The following is a 17,555-nucleotide window of genomic DNA, read 5'->3' as shown; positions in this document are numbered from 1 at the left end:
GAAAATGATTCCCCTAAAACTATAATATCATACATGAAGATTTTCCCTTCATGTAGCGATATGTATTCACAAGAATGAAATAAAGAAAACCATTCCTTTAAAAAAAAAACAACTTTGGAAAGAATAATTCCTTGATCCTACCCTAGACTAGACTATATGTACTTTAAGAAAATGATCCTCAGGAGATTGTGACAGTGATTCAAGATGGAGGGAACATCACTGAAATAAAGGAAAGACAGTGACCATGTAGAAGTAGACAGACACTGGGTTCCTACCCGGTCCTAAGACTCACTAAGCCACATGACATTGGGCAAATCACTTAGATTCTTAGAATCTCAGTAGTATCAACTGTGTAGCAGGATAGCAATCTATCTTTTAAGCACTTTTTGGAAGATTAAATATAATATGTGTAAATCACTTAGCACAATGTCTAACATATGGAAAATATGCAATAAATAATTGTTTGAGGCATTGTTGATATGATCACCATCATAATTTATAGACCAGAGTTGATTCTTGGAAGTTACCACTACATAGATAGCACCACGGTATCCTGGAGAACATGCAGGGATTAGGGGCCCAACTCTCCTCATTGTACTCTACTATGGAGATAATTATGGGAAGAATTTGGTCTGATTGAATGACCATAAGATGAATCCACATGAGAAAAAGCAACATTTCAGAATACTTTAATAGGTTACTCTCAGAGAGAAATTAGAAGTAATGAGGAACCAAAAAATTCAGGTAAAAAAAAGTTCAAAATATTTAAATTATCTCATCCATTAGACATATGTCAGGACATCACATAATTCCAGTAATTTAATCTCATTTAGAAAATTTAATTGCCTTACTTTTAAAATCATGTGAAAATTAAATTCAATAAAAATTAATGTATACTCATAATCTACCTAACTTCATGATAAAAATTAGGTTCAGCTCTGAAGGTCTCCAAATTTGATTTAAAGTATAGGTGGCTGCAGCAGGCAAATGGGGAAGATGTAAAACACCTCTCTCTGCACTTGCAAGAGGGAGACACTTAAATTTAGAGACTAAGTGAGAGCTAAGGGAAATCCATTTCTTTAATTATAACCTCATCAGAAGTATGTTAATCAAGTGATTGCAGCTCATGAAGGGTTTAGATCTTTGAATGCCAAAATACAGGATTTGTGTATAGAATCACAGTATTATTCAGTAACAAATTACATGAAGATGGTATTTATTGGTGCTCAAACAACAGCTATGAAGACCTTTTTAAAGGGAAAAGTAAAATCCATTGGTCATTTGTTTAATTTATCATTAATAAAGGGATACTGAATATTGAGATGATAGTGCAAAGGAATCCCCTAAAATGTAAAATTCAATTAGATTAGAAATGTTTAAATGTCATTTGATTAGAAACTAAACAGCCAGAGGTTTATCAAAGAAACCACAGACTGACACGGTAGTGGTGACTTACAGGAGAACATGGCAATGACACAATCTATCCATGGTTTAGGCTTGAAATTCAAAATGGAAATTTCCAAAGCATCACCTTATGTAACTTGATGATGAGTGTGTGAAGATAAGCAAGCAAACATTGCTTATCAGCTGAAGTTCGACTATTGTAAAATAAAAATAAATGTATTCTGTCATGATATCACCTGAATGAGTTTACATGCTTTATTAGTTCTGACAGTTACTTTAAAATATTGGTGCCATATTCCTTCAAAGAAGACTGATTTATTAAACCGGAGCCCTTAGGAAGTCCCTAAAAAGTTTCTTTAACTTTTCTGGTAGAACACCTCTGTTAAAAATTGTTCAGTGGATTTGATGGAAATAATATTCTCAGAAAAATAAAGACCACATACAATGATATATATTTTAAGCTATAATATCTATATTAGAGTAGACTCTGACATGAACTTCATCAAAGTATTTTGGCTTTATAAAACTTTTTTTTTTAAGACTCATTTCTTCTTTGGGATTCAGATTATAGAAATTTAGGGTTAAAAAAGGAAAAGACTATAAATTGGCTTGGATCCTTCTTAACATGGTGAGAATAGAGTTAATAACTTGGCAATCTCTGAAAAGAAATAGAATCTGACTAGGTGAATAACAATGAAGAAGGGAAAAAGGAGAGTGGATGAGGCAAGATGATGCAAGCACAATGGTTCATTGTGTGATGCAAACAGGAAGAAAAAAGCAGCTCAGCTCTAAAGTTCTTGTGAACCCTGAGTCCTGAGTTAAATTGCATTTGCAAGGATTTCTGGGAAGATGCTGAAGTGAATGTGCCAAGAAAGCTAGCCAAGTGCCATTATGCTCCACATTGTTTTCCTAAAAATCAATAGATTCCAGAATGCATTCCCTCTCCATTAATAGATTTCCTGTGATTTCTCTCAATTTATGTTAGATCCACTTACTTAATTTGTAAGAAATTGAATGTTCAATGTATAAAACCTACGTTTTTGCCATTTTAAATAAAATATAAATTTTAAAATGCCTTTTGATAGCTGTTAATGGGTATTCAAAATATATGAATTATCATTTAATACTTATATGTTTCCTTAGAATACAATATAAGAGAACCAAGTTTACCATTCCCCTCTACATAAAAAAGAAAGAAAGAAGAAAAAGGACAACAGAAAACTCTCTATTTCTAAAATATTTTTGGTAGATGATATCTAAGTCCATTTTCTATTGCCATAACTGAGCACCTGAGACTATAATATAAAGAATAGAGTTTTATTTAGCTCATGTTCTGAGGGTTGGGGGGGGGGGTTCAAAGACATAGTACTGGCATCAAGTGAGGACCTTCTTGCTGCCTTATAACAGTTCAGAGAGCATGTCACAGTGAGACAGAGCAAATTTGTCAGTAAGACTTCACTTTAAGACAAAGGCATTCCCACTATAACCACTAATCTATGGCAAATTAATATATTAATCTATGAATGAATTAATAACCTCCCAAATATCTCACCTCCAATCATTTTTAAACTATGGATTTGGGGATTAAGTTTCTAACATGAATTTTATGTTTTATGTCCCATGTCTCCCTTTATTATTAGAAAAGAGCCAATAAACTAGAATAAAGAACATAATAAATGAAGATGATCCATTGATAAACAATTACTCCATTTTTCTGAATCCTGTCTCCCCATTATGTCCACTCTATATTTAGTAGGAACTGGTAAGTTGGAATATCATGTATGAATTGCTGTTTACTACATAAATATAAAAGTTACGTTCAGTTTCAACCTCCCTTTATCTGTCTTAATATTCCCTCAATGGTTTTAAGTATAAACAATCCATAAATTAAATGTCTGCCATACAAAAAGCATTCATATGTGAATTGGACAATGACCATTTGATTTGATTTCAAATGAAACCAAACAAACTTAAAATGTGTATCTGCCAAATATTATTCTTTTGATTATCTGAGGAGATATCTAATACACACACACATGCACACATATTACATTTAAATTTATATTGTTCCTATATTTTCTATAATATATTATTAAAGATTCTAAAATATGTTGAATAATTCTAGAAAGAGATGCTTTAATGTCATTCCAATGCAGTTATTGCATTATACCCATAAAATCATTCAAGATTGTAGATTTTATAATAGCGGAAAACCTCTTTCTGACCAATTTTCCTGCCAACTATAGTTATAAATATGGGCAATTTCTTTGAGTGAGCACTATCAATGACTTACAAATCCAAAATTCTGGTTATAAGATAAACAGAGACCAGGATGTGTATATGATATTTGGCCCTTTTAAGGTGTTTGCCAGTAGGAATATAGTAGCTGAGAGGCCTAAAAGCTAAGAAATTTGGAAGTTGCAAAACAAATAAGGAAGGCCCCTGGTAAATATGACAGGTTGAAACCCCCCCTACTTACATTCTGGAAAGGTGCCCCCAAAATAGAAGAAATCCAATATGGTACAAATTAATACATATTTTTGTCTCTAAAGAGCCTCAAATTACCCCAATTTTTTAAAAAATGTGATTCTCTTAAACTGAATTAAAAATATGTGAGTATACAAAAGTTTAACAACTCACCAATTTTTTGGAGGAAAAAGAAGCAATGAAAACAGACATAATAGAATTCCAAATACAGGTGTGATCATGTAAATAGTTGAACAGAATCAAGTGAAATTCTAAGACTGAAAAATAGAATAAGTGAAATTAGGGACTTAATGAATGATTTAATATTTACTTAGATATACCTGAATAGAGAATTAATGAACTGGAAAATACATCAGAAAAAAATATCCAGACTGAAACATAGGGAAAAAAAGAATTAAAAAACAGAGAGGGAAAAAAATGCAAAGAAGGCATGTGGGACATGTTATTTGTACAATTAAAAAATAAGAAAGTAGGAAAGATAAAATAACAGAAGCAAAGTTTGAGGAGATAATGGCTGAAATTTTCCACTGATGAAAGACATTTAGTCAGAGATATAAGAACTGGAAGCAGAATAAGTTAAAAGGAAATCACATCTAGAGTTCAGTACTTTTCCAGAAATGCTATAACCACTTGCATATGATCAGCTCTTCTGTAGGCAACAATTATAAACTATAGGCAACATATTTTTAAATTATTTGAAATCCTTATAGAGTGACCAAAATAGGCAGAAACTGCAATGGTCAATTTTTGAAAGAAGCAAAAAAAAAAAAATTGGATGAAGTCTACATTGATACAGCTTTTACCTCTGAGGGTATGCTCTGGTTCAGATGACATGGATGGCTAACATTAAACAGAAAGGCATGGTCTTATTTGTTTGAAGTATCAGCAGTAGGATATGGTAACTAGAGACTGAGAAGGAACTCTCAGGAAAAAGGATTCTCAGAAGGATAACCCCTCAAATCTGTGCGCAATTTCTCCTAAAATCCTTGGCTGATACCTGGATAGCACGTGGGCAAGAGAGAGTTCAAGGAGCCCACTTGGAAGCCATAGCTAGGGGAGATATGAAAGTCAAATAATGATTTAAGTTGCTGGTCACCATTGGGTGAGAGATTTTGGACTTGGAATTCTGCCAAGTTACAGGGGCTTGATATATACTGTGGTCTTTCCACTTAAACTCTAGATAGATTATACTTAAGACAACAATGATATTCCAGGTCTAAAGGCAAATCCAAGGCATATCTTTCCCAAAAAACCAAACTTCCACAAATTCAAGGTGATTTTTTTTTATTAATTTACCAGCCTGACAGATAAAAACAGCAGAATAAAGGGCCTTTACAATATATCATTCCAATTTTCTAGTATATATAATTTGAAAAATCTCTAGACATGTCAAATAACAGACATAGAAAAGTATGACTATAATAAAGAGAAATAAATCAACATAAGCTGATCCTGAGTTAACTCAGATATTGGTATTAGCAGAGAAGTTTTAAAGGCAACTATATTATTTTTATGGCCAAAAATTTAAAGGAAACCTGATTATTATAAATGAACAAAGGGTGAATCTGAAAAGACACATAGAAACTATAAAAAAAGGAACAGAACTGAAATTATAGCGTCTGAAATGCTAAGATCAGTGGGTAGGCTAATAGGAGATAAGAGATGGCAGAAGAAATGATCAATGAACTTTAAACAGAACAATTTTAATTATACAACCCGAAGTACAATAAAAAAATTTAAAGATAACATATCATAAGTAATATGTGGAATATATGAAGAAGTTAATAAATACATAACAGTGATCCCACAGGAAAAAATAATTTTAAGGATAACTATTTAAGGAAATGATGGTTGAAAAATTCCCAAACTTAGTATGAAACATCAACTTATATACCCAAGAGCCTCAACAAACACCAATTAGGAGACAAAGAAAACTACACTTAGGCAACATACTCAAACTATAGACCAAAGGCAAAAGAAAATCTTAAAAACAGAGAAAAGAAGTCTTAATATAACCAGTGAAGAGATAGGATGACGGATTCTCAAAGAAACAAAGAAAGCCAGAAGACACTGCAGTGCTATCTTCAAAGTAATAGCTGCTAAACTAGAATACTAAACTCAGTGAAAATACCATTTAAAAATAAATCTGCATACTTCTCAAACAACCAAAAATGGAGAGAATGAATCATTAGCTGAAACTCATCAAAGAAAATACTTCAGGGAGTTCCTCACACAGAAGGAAATTAATCCCAGATGGAGACATTGAAATGAAGGAGAAATGAACAGTAAATATGTGAGCAAACTTTTAAAATACTGACTTCAGAAACAATAACTCTGTATTGTAGAGTTTAAAATACACGTACAATTTTTAAGCGGCAAACACAACACAAAAGGCAATGGTTGTTACATAATGTTGTCTATCTTAGGACTAATTAGGAATATGCTCTGATCTGAATGGTTATCCCCTCAAAAAAAAAAATCCATGTATAAATCCTAACCTCAAGGAGATGGTACTAGAAGAGTACCATCTTGAGTCTCATACGAAGATTGGGGGCTTTGGCAGATGATTAGAGCCGAATGAATTGGATTAGTACACCCTTTTAAAGAGGCTTCATAGAGCTTGTTTTCCACTATGTGAGGCTACCCTGAGAGGATGTCAGTCTGTATAAGAAGAGGGCTCTCACTAGATATAACTCAGCTGGCCCTATGATCTTGGACTTCCCAACTTCCAAAACTGCAGTGATGGTTACTTTATAAAAATGACCAGGGAAGCCCATGATGAGAAAATTTTGAGTAGACACCTGAACAATGTCAATGACAGAATCACTGTATATGTATACATGGTTGTAGACTAGGAAGGTAGAGAGAAAAATGTAAATATTTTTATACTTTGGGTCAATGTGATTGAAGATAAATCCTTTTAAGTTTCTGTTTGTGACTACAGCACATTATTAATAAAAAAAAATTGGGAGACTGAAGGGTGTACTTTAATTAATGATATTGAAATATTTTTCAAGTTCTATTTTGAAAGGTCATCTCCTCTCTCTCTGCCAAAAAGTATGTTAGTGAAGTTCTGAATCTAAAGTATAATTTAAAATTTTTCTTTAAATTATTTTTGCTGATAATTTGGACTCAGAAACTATATATTCCGGGCAAAATTGGGCATAAAAATTGGTAGTTTAACATTCATCTAAGTTTAAAAGTATTTCCATATACAATACATTTTAATAAAATATTTGGTAAAATTCTTTTTTATGACTTACAAAAAGTAAAAAAGAAATTGCAAAATGGCAGCTCTAAGTCCTCCTAAGGCACAATCACTATTTTATATTCTGCAAATGTAATATATAAAAGTCAGTATACATATACACTCCCCAGTATTTAAATGGCAATTACTGGGAACAATTTAGGTGGCCAAAATAATTTTATACTGATTACATTTATAATTCACAGAAGGATGACTCCATTCAGTCTAGAAACCTCAGTTCAAGCATCTGTCCTGTGAAGCCCTCCCCTCTGCTCCCTCATCAGATTCCTCTGTGTACAATCCCACTTACCATCTTCTCTGCCTCCACAGCACCTGTTCCACACTCCATTCCTACTGCTAGACCATGTGAGACCTGTTTGCCTCTTTATTACTTCCACCTTCCATCAGAAAACTGAGAAAATTTGTTTTATGCATCTTAATTTTCCATTCTTAACATAGCACTTCACATTCATACATTGATTGGACAGATATTTTTTAATCAATTTTGTAAAATTACAGTATTAAATTGAGCATGATTAACCTTGCTCTGGACTAGGACTAGACTAGCTTGTTCACAACCCAGCAAGGGAGAAAATACACACATGAACTCTTAGTGTGCCAGTGAGATTCATGCCCTCATGAATGTGCATAACAGGTAGTGCAATGATTAACTTTGGCTGAAGTTGCATTTCTGAGGAAGTAACTCTTGAGCCAAGTTGTTCAACAAGAATTAGGTGTTAACTCTGCTGGTGATGTGTTAGATGACTGGAGAATACAAAATGGAACAGAAAGGGCACTTATCTCCTCTCTGAAGATTTATAACCTTGAATTAATAGTTTGAGTGAGAATGACACAGGTAGTCAATAAGGGTAGCAAGGTTGGTGGCCAGTTTGCTAAACTGTTAAAATACTGAATTCTTCCATACCAGTGGTAAATAGCAGCTCTTCCATGCACCTCTCCATTTACTCCTTATTCTATATTCTCTTGATACCCTTTGATCCACAACCCTCAGACTTATTGTGCACTAGCGACTAAAATGTCAAAACCCCTATGCACTTAATATGTTACATATAATCTCGGGAATACACTTCACCAAGGAGGGAGATTATAAAACATGAAATAAATGTGAGTATTCAATAAACTGCAGTTAAAGGTCAGACCCTGAGGTTCAAGCTGGGGAACAAAGGAAATGGAATTAAAGAATTGAGAAGGGCAATGAACATTCATTGTAAGATTTTTAAGCAGATCTGCTTTTAAAAACAACAATTCTATCCAGGTACGGTGGCACATGCCTCTAATTCTAACAGCTCAGGAGGCTGAGGCAGGAAGATTGAGAGTTGAAAGTCAGGCTCAGCAATTTAGCAAGACCCTAAGTAATTCATCGAGACCCCGTCTCTAAATAAAATATAAAAAAAAAGGGCCAAGGGATTTGGCTCAGTGGTTAAGTGCCCCTGGGTTCAATCCCTCGTACAAAGAAACCAAAAAACAAAACAATAAAACCAATTTTGACCACTTTAGTATATAAGGGCCAGAAGATGTTTATTGGATTGAGCTATCCTGATGCTAATAAATTATTAGTAGAAACATATGTTCTTACTATGTTTGTGTTTGTGTGTGTGTGTGTGTGTGTGTGTGTGAACACATGTATTTCTATTGCTCTTTCTTTTCTGCCTGCTAATGAGACATTAGTATCCACATTTGCAAGATGATTAGTCATTATTTGGGATCTTGTCTGCTGATAACACAGAAGAAAACGAGTCCAGATGAACAGAGGGAATTGATCCAGAGACTCTGTTTTAATCAGCACAAACCTCCAGCCAACAAGAAGGAAAAGGGAAAAAAGGCTTTATAAATCCTACAGACTTTGTGGGGAATTTGTCTCCTTATTTGTACAAATTATAGAATCTATTATTCTACTACTACTCCCTTTTGCAAGTGGTGATTTCAGTATTATAGATAGGACACTGAGAAATCATTTGGGGAAAAATCAAACTCAGCTGATCCAGAGTGATTTTTTTTTTATTTCACTGAGAACATTTCATTAAAAAGTGACTGAATGCTGATAAATGAGTTTCTTCATCATTTTGATCAGGCATGAGATCATGCAGAAGTTTTGAATTTAAAAGGGCCAATGGAAAAGGCTTGATTGTTTTAAAGTATTGATAGAATTGGTTCTCCATTATTTAATTCCTTACTTGCATAAAAGACAATATGTTCCTCATTAATGGATGTCTGGTTAAGTGATAATTAAATACCAAAACAAGATCTGAACAAATCATTGTTTTATTTTAACATCACTGTTCACTGCCAGTTTATCTGGCAATCACTGCACTGTAGACACTATCAATTACAATGTAATTCCTATTATTATATGTATGTCTTTTCATGTTCTGTCTTAACAGTAAATGATAAATTATTGTGATTGAATATTAATTTTCAAAATCTTTCAGCAGCAGGCACAAAATCAAAACCCAATCAACAGAATAAGTATGTACAACAAGAAATCAAGGTTACCTCCTTTAAGACATAGATGCAATATTTTCATATTCCTAAAAGATCTGCATTTGGGGGGGGTCAATAAACAATAGAGTACTAAAATTTAACACAGAATCTGGTGTTGTTTAATACTGTTTAATATTTTAAAACTTTAAGAATATAGATCACCTTAATGTGGACATTGTTTCTTGTATTCATATTCATATTCATATTCATATTCATTTTGTAGGGAGATTTCCCCTTTTGGGGTGCTCCCCTCCCACTATAATTGTCTTCTCAAAGTGGGCAGTCCAGAGGAACCATGCAGTCATTCCTCTTCACTCTTAACCAGTATGCGCTCTGGAGGAAGAACGGATTCCAATTTCTGCCAGCGTTCTGGAGGCCACAGGATATGAGTAGCATGAGCATGCAGAAGTCCCAGGGAAACCTGAGTCCATGAAAACACAAAGAAAGCAACAAAGAAAACATTTTATAAAGGTCATCATCAATATCTTGAGAGCAGAATTTGATCCACGTCTGGCATTTCATAGAAAGATGCTAATAAAATAGTCAACACTTACATAGATAGCATTTTCCCAGGTGTCTTATGTATATAAACTCCTTCCATACTTGCAACAACCATTTTTTGTAGGTAGTTTATTATTTACACTTTATAGATCAGGAAAAAAAAATGTCCAGAGAGATTAAGAAATCTGTCAAAAGTCACATACTATCAATTGCTGGAATCTGGCTCCAGCACCAGGCAGGACAAGTTGCAACTCTAACCCTCAAGAACCTGTCTCTACAGACTCAGGAAGCATAAATAGTTTATAATCTCAGAATTTCTTACAGAGTTCATATATCTGAATTTCATTTTGAAAAAAAATTATACAGACTTGAAAAATTCAGATTTTGTGAAAAGTATTGTGCTAATATTGTATGAGCTGCAAGTTAGGTGTGAATCCCTGGTAGCCTGCCTAGGTGGGAGACCACATTGAGCAACAGGGAAGCAGCATTCCCGGAGACAGTAAAACCCAAGGGCAAGCCGGCAAGCCAAACAGGGTGGAACAGGAAGCTAAGGAAAGTATGAAGATCATGGCAGATGGTCAAGAAGGCCATCAGCAGAGATGAGCAGTGATCTGCCAGGAGGGAGAGGAGGCAAGGGGAAAAAACTCTTCCTGGAGGAAGTAAGGCTGAGCCCAGAGGCAGAAAGGGAACCTTAAACATCATAATCTCCCTAAAGACATTAACTCAATGAGCAGGAGAAGATGGCATAGTTGTTTAACATACAGATCAGGGCCATAGCCTCAGAGATCATCTGCCAGGGGGTCTGAGGTAAGGCTAGAGATCCATGTCATTTGTTCTTATTATTGTTACTACTGTGGAATATCTCAATGGTTCTTGAAGACATTCACACTTAGGTCATAGTTTTTGAATGCCAGCTATAAATCATATATTATATGTCCATTTCATTTACTAATTTATTTTCAAATATTTTCCCTATTGACTGTCTACAGAGATTAGCACAGAATTGTTGGTGATACAGTGGATAGAACCCACAGGTGCTTTACCACTGAGCTATACCCTCAGCACTTTTCATTTCTATTTTGGGACAGAGTGTTGCTAAATTTTTAATGTTAATCTTGAACTTGTAATCCTCCTGCTTCAGCCTCCTGAGTCAATGAGATTACAGATATATACCACTACCCCAGGCTAAGATGTTCATTATTAATACCATATTACTTGTTATATAGTCCACGTTCAAAATTTTCCAATTGTTCCAATAGTATCTTTTCTATTTTATTTTTAAAATTTGGGATCTAATCAAGGATGACAAATTGCATTTAGTGGTCATTATTTGCTTCCAATTATATTTTGTTTACTTTAACCTGAAGTCCAGGACAGTTACCTTACAAAATGTCCAACATCTAGTGCTGCCTGATGTTTTTTCTCTCTAGCATTGTTTGATTTTTTTTTCCTCTCATAAATAGATGCAAGTTAAAACATTTTGGTGAGATTAAAATACAGTTGATAATGTGTTCTTCCCACTCTATCACACTGGGAGACAACAATATCATCTTTTCCCATTGTTTTAATGTTAAGTTTGATAGCTTAATTAAGATGATGGTGACCAGATTTCTCCATTTACAAACACATATTTTCCCTTTTGTAATTAATAAGTAATCTATGGGATATTTTGAAACAGGATAAATATTCTGTATGTCAACAACATTACATCTAATGACTTTACCATCCCTTGACAATCCTGCCTTAATTACTTACTACACTGGAGATTATAAAAACAGTGATTTTCCTCTATTATTTCTTTTATATCTACTAGCCAACACTCTTCTCTAAAAAAGGGGGGAAAAGGCCTTCTATTTCTCTCTCAGCCCCAACTCCTTTATTTTAATACCAAAGATGTGTTCATTAAATCAGAACGTGTTACAATCTTTTGTTTGTTGGATGTTCAAAGTCCTCATTTTGGCCAGTGTTCTCTAGGCATGTCACCATCAACTTGATTTAAGCACTTTCTTACTTTTTGGCACCACTAGTTGCTATAGGCTTACTTGTACCTTAAACATGTTTTGCCTAAACTCAGACATTTCCTTAAAATGCCTTGATTTCTTTTAGCAAGAAATGACATTTATAAACCAAGGTCTGATATTAGACATGCTCATTGATACTGAGGTATAAATATTCCATGACATTTCAGGGAATAAACACACAAAAATCTAGCACCAAAAGGCTCTCCCTTCAGTTTCCCCCATTCTAAATTTTATTTCCCTTCTTTCACAGTGAGCACCTTGGCTCCCCACATTAACACATTTGCTTATTTACATATTCCTAAAGTACACAAAAAATTTCAGGGTGACTATATTATCACTACTATAACCACAAAACATTTATTGGTAAAAATCAAGATTTCTTGCAATTATTTTGCTTCTTGTACTATACCTGGGGATGGCCTTGCTGCTGGCAGAGTCCTGGTTTGTGGAGTGTGTGTCTGGTCTTTCTCTTCTGATAAAACCACAATGTTCTGTCATGGGGTTCCACCTTAATGACTTCATCTAATTCTAAGCACCTTTCAAAGGCCCCACCTTCAAACTGCATAGTTGGATTAAGTTTGTCTCCTATTAATACCTCAAAATGGGTATAAAACTCCATGAGTTCTGGGAGACAAACCATTTTCAAATCTTTTCAAAGCACAGCAGTACTTAAAATATATCTTGTTTTAAGGATGTTTGGTAGAGTCCTGTGTTCAAACTTCATTTGAATCAAGTCTTTTTTTTCTCCCAAGTGCAGTAATGTTACCAATTCATAAACAAGTTCATTTTTTTCTATTTATATTCAATTTTAGAATTTGCTTTGGTTATTGTTTTTTGATTCATCTTTATTTTTGAATGTATAAACATTTACAATGGTTCAAAAGTCAAAATTATTTTTAAAAGGTATAGTAAGCAGAATGATACCTCCTCCCCAAAGATGTCCACATCTTAATTGCCAGAGATTATGACATTTTATATTGCAGGGCAAAGGGGAATCAAGATTCACTAATCAGTTGATCTTAGGATGCTGAGAGTATTCTGTATTATCGCAGGGACCCAAATGCCAGCACAATGTTCCTTAAATATGAGAGAAGGTAAGGAGAATATATTGCAGAACATCCTAAGTAACAGTAACATTAATTGCCAGGAAATATTTCCCCAAGCCTGAATGATCAGTCATGCCATTCTGCTGTTGTTATTTACCTTTGTTTATGTCTAGGCTCACCTGAGTTAGAGAAGGGATGGTCTCCATCTCACCCAGAGTAATCTTTTTTAGATTTGATAGGTGCTACTCAATTGTGCCTCAAGTCTTGCTTTTTTCAAGTTCTTAAACTTTTTCACAAGGGTGCTTTGCCAATTTTTTTTAACTTCACTGAACTCTTGCCAATATATTTGTTTGCTTTCTTGCTTTAGTTTTTGAGTTCAGTTTTGGACACAGTCATTCAACTCTGGTTTTTTTAATCAACACTCATTTTACTGAAACTAATCTTAGGATTCTTTAATTTCAAATTTATTAAAGATACTATTCTCAAATCATGAGAAAAATTAATCTTCACAATTATGAATAATAATGGTGAAAAATATCTATCAACGAATAATACTAAAATTGCTTAAAATCATGATATGGGAATGCAAAATTCAGGGTTTAAAAAATATTTTAAAATAATATTTTTTATGTGTGTGTGGTGTGTGTGTGTTTGTGTGTGCACAGATATCTATACATGTTATATCTAAACAACCTATTCATTTTCTTGATTGTGTGGACATGGGTCTTTATTTTTTGTTGGTATGTCTATAGACATGCAGAAAGCATAGTGAATATAGAAGAATATAAAAATCCAGGAATATCAGAACTTTTTCAAAATCAAAAGCTATGTGTTGAATAAAGTTATGCTTTGGCCTCCACACCTGGTGTATTAGGATTCTCCAGAGAAATAAGACAGGAAATATAATATAAGGAGATTTATTTTAGGGAATTAGCACACCTCATTGTGGAGGTTTAGCAAGTCCAAAATCTAGCAGGGGCAACTATTAGAAGACTGGGGGAAAAGTCGTAGTTTAAATTCAAAGGTAGTCTTCTGGTGAATCAGAAAAGGTTAATATTGTAGATGAGGTATAAGGCATCTGTTGGCTCTTTCCCTCTTGATGGAGTGGCAGGCAGGGACAGGTGAACCTATTGCTCTACTCAGGCATTCAACTGATTGGAGGAGGCCCACCAAAATCATAGGTTAATCTGCATTATTCATAGCCAACAGAGTTAAATATAAATCTCATCCTGAAGCACACTCACAGAAACACCCAGAATAATGTTAAACCAAATATCTGGGCACTGCAGCCCAGCCAAATTGACATATGAGATTAACCATTCTGCCTGGGAAATGGAATCCTCTTCCTCCTACTCCTCTTTAATTCACATAGTTTAACCACACATACCAACTCATTTAATTTTCACAATAACTGCCGAGTAGGTACAATTATAACCTCTACTTCATTGTTGAGGAAACCTAGATACAGCAATATGTTTTTTGAACTGAGACTCAAACACATAAACTCTGGTTCCAGAGCATCTGTATCACAATTTATCATCCAAATAAGATACATTTGAGAGTCAACAGGAGCATTATTTTAATTAGGTCAGGATACTAAGTGGAAAATGGGCTGGTCAAATCAGGATGTATAGTTGCCCTACTTGATGCTTCTTGACCTTGCTAAGTCCCACATCATTTCCTAAGAAATTTATCAAAACTAATTGAAAGTCTATTGTTATGAGCCCAACTTTGTCCTCCAAATTTATATGTTGACATCTTAACAGTATCTGAGAATGCAACTACATTTGGAGATATGCCCTATAAGAAGTGATTAAGTTAAAATAAGACCCTACCTGACTTGACTGGTGTTCTTATAATAGATTAGGATACTCATAGAGACACCAGGCATGCATGCACACAGAGCACGTGAGAACACAGCAAAAAGGAGACTATCTGCAAGTCCAGAAGAGAGACCTGAGAAGAAATCAGACCTGTTGATTCCTGGATCTAGGACTTCCAGCTCCAAAACTATCAGAAAATAGATGGTTGTTTAAGCAACTCATCTACGATGATGTAGCTAAGACAGCCCTTGCAAATGAATACACACATGAAACAAAAAAAAGGAACATCAAGCTAGAATTAAGGTTCATAGTATGTCCCAATCTTCACTCAAAATATGGATAAAAGAAAAGAAATGGTTTCTGTATTAAAGAGAGATTATTGAGCACATACAACTCTTCCAATAAGTTAAATACTTCAACTACTATAGTTTGGCTTTTAAAAAGATGTAGGCATAAAAGGTTTGTTCTACAGTCTGTGGCTCTATTGAGTGGTGGTAAAACCTTTAAAAGAAGGGGTCTAGTGGGAGTTCTTCTGGTCATTGGAGGCATACCCATGAAGATCTTAGAATGCCAGCCCTTTCCCCACCCTGTCTTTTGCATCCCAGTCAAATAGTGCACAGTTTTGTTGTGTAATGTTGTCATGATATACTGCCCTACCATAGGCCCCAAAGCAACAGGGCCTACTAAGCCTCCAACTGGGGGCCAAAATAAACTTTTTTTAATAAGCCAATCATTTCAGGTATTTGTTTTAGTAACAGAATGTTGATTAATGAACCAACAATATAACATCTTATTGGAAGTTGATTCTCTTCTCTTTACTTATTTGTGTCCCGTGTATAACTGTCTCCTTAAATGGATTTAGAATATTTTCAGACAATAAGAATCTACTTTTATAATAAATATTAAACTACAACACAAAAACATCAAGAGAACCAATGTAAACCTTTAGTAGATCTACTGAATGAGAAACACCTCCATCTGCTGTATTAATGGACCTCTTACAGTACCTCTGTTGTTCCTAGGGGACCTTGCATATTGGTAAGCAGTGATATAGAATAGTAGCCACCACATTGTTTTGGTTGTGAACCTCATCAGCAAAATTTTTAGAATTCACTTTCATTATTTATATTTTAAAATTATATATAATTAGAAATCCATAAAATCAAACATTAGCAAAGCTCAAATGTTGAGAGGCACAGTTTAGTCAGAATGACGCCTGGCTTTAGAGGGAATGGTTGAAAGGTGACCCTGCTCTGGGATTAGGGCGCATCCTGCTGCCCGGGGCGTACATTGGAGTTCCCCTTGAGTTCTTGTGAGGGTTCAGAGAGAATCGGTGGCGCGAGGAGCCAGGTGGAGGGAGTGTATTCCCGGGAATTGTGTGTAGCGTGCCAGTGAGAGTTCGGGAATAAAGAGTTGCTGTTTGAACCTACAAGGCTTTGTGGCGGCTCGGTTATTTTGTGCCCAGCCAGACTGCGGCACTCAAATTCTAAATTTTATTTTTTCAATTGTTTCTTTTGTTTCGATTTCATTAAAAGTTTTTTCTCAGCAAAAGAAACAATAAGAGAGATAAACAGGGAGCCTACATCCTGGGAACAAATCTTTACTCCACACACTTCAGATAGAGTCCTAATATCCAGAGTATACAAAGAACTCAAAAACTTAGACAATAAGATAACAAATAACCCAATCAACAAATGGGCCAAGGACCTGAACAGACACTTCTCAGAGGAGGACATACAATCAATCAATAAGTACATGAAAAAATGCTCACCATCGCTAGCAGTCAGAGAAATGCAAATCAAAACCACCCTAAGATACCATCTCACTCCAGTAAGATTGGCAGCCATTATGAAGTCCAACAACAACAAGTGCTGGCGAGGATGCGGGGAAAAGGGTACACTTGTTCATTGTTGGTGGGACTGCAAATTGGTGCAGCCAATTTGGAAAGCAGTATGGAGATTTCTTGGAAAGCTGGGAATGGAACCACCATTTGACCCAGCTATTCCCCTTCTCGGTCTATTCCCTAAAGACCTAATAAGAGCATGCTACAGGGACACTGCTACATCGATGTTCATAGCAGCACAATTCACGATAGCAAGATTGTGGAACCAACCTAGATGCCCTTCAATTGATGAATGGATAAAAAAAAATGTGGCATTTATACACAATGGAGTATTACTCTGCGTTAAAAAAGGACAAAATCATAGAATTTGGAGGGAAATGGATGGCATTAGAGCAGATTATGCTAAGTGAAGCTAGCCAATCCTTAAAAAACAAATGCCAAATGACTTCTTTGATATAAGGGGAGTAACCAAGGACAGGGTAGGGACAAAGAGCTTGAGAAGAAGATTAACATTAAACAGGGATGAGAGGTGGGAGGGAAAGGGAGTGAGAAGGGAAATCGCATGGAAATGGAAGGTGATCCTCAGGGTTATACAAAATTACATATAAGAGGAAAGGATGGGTAAGAGAAGAATAATACAAGTGGAAGAAATGATTTACAGTAGAGGGGGTAGAGAGAGAA

At 34.9% G+C, this 17,555-nt stretch overlaps 1 protein-coding gene across 1 annotated transcript in view; it reads right to left on the bottom strand.

Moving 5' to 3' along the window:
* Positions 1-9,403: 9,403 nt before the first annotated feature.
* The window catches only part of IMMP2L (inner mitochondrial membrane peptidase subunit 2), an 883,542-nt gene continuing 875,390 nt past the window's right edge, over positions 9,404-17,555 (bottom strand). Inside the window, exon 7 of the mRNA XM_081285017.1 lies at positions 9,404-10,061. Within this exon, the coding sequence (XP_081141143.1) occupies positions 9,942-10,061 (120 nt within the window). The 3' untranslated portion in view covers positions 9,404-9,941. The remainder of the gene's footprint in view (positions 10,062-17,555) is intronic.

This window comes from Spermophilus citellus, assembly GCF_964194105.1.
Source record: "Spermophilus citellus genome assembly, chromosome: 3".
In the NCBI taxonomy this organism is placed as follows: Eukaryota; Metazoa; Chordata; class Mammalia; order Rodentia; family Sciuridae; genus Spermophilus; species Spermophilus citellus.
This window is presented reverse-complemented; position numbering and strand designations above follow the sequence as displayed.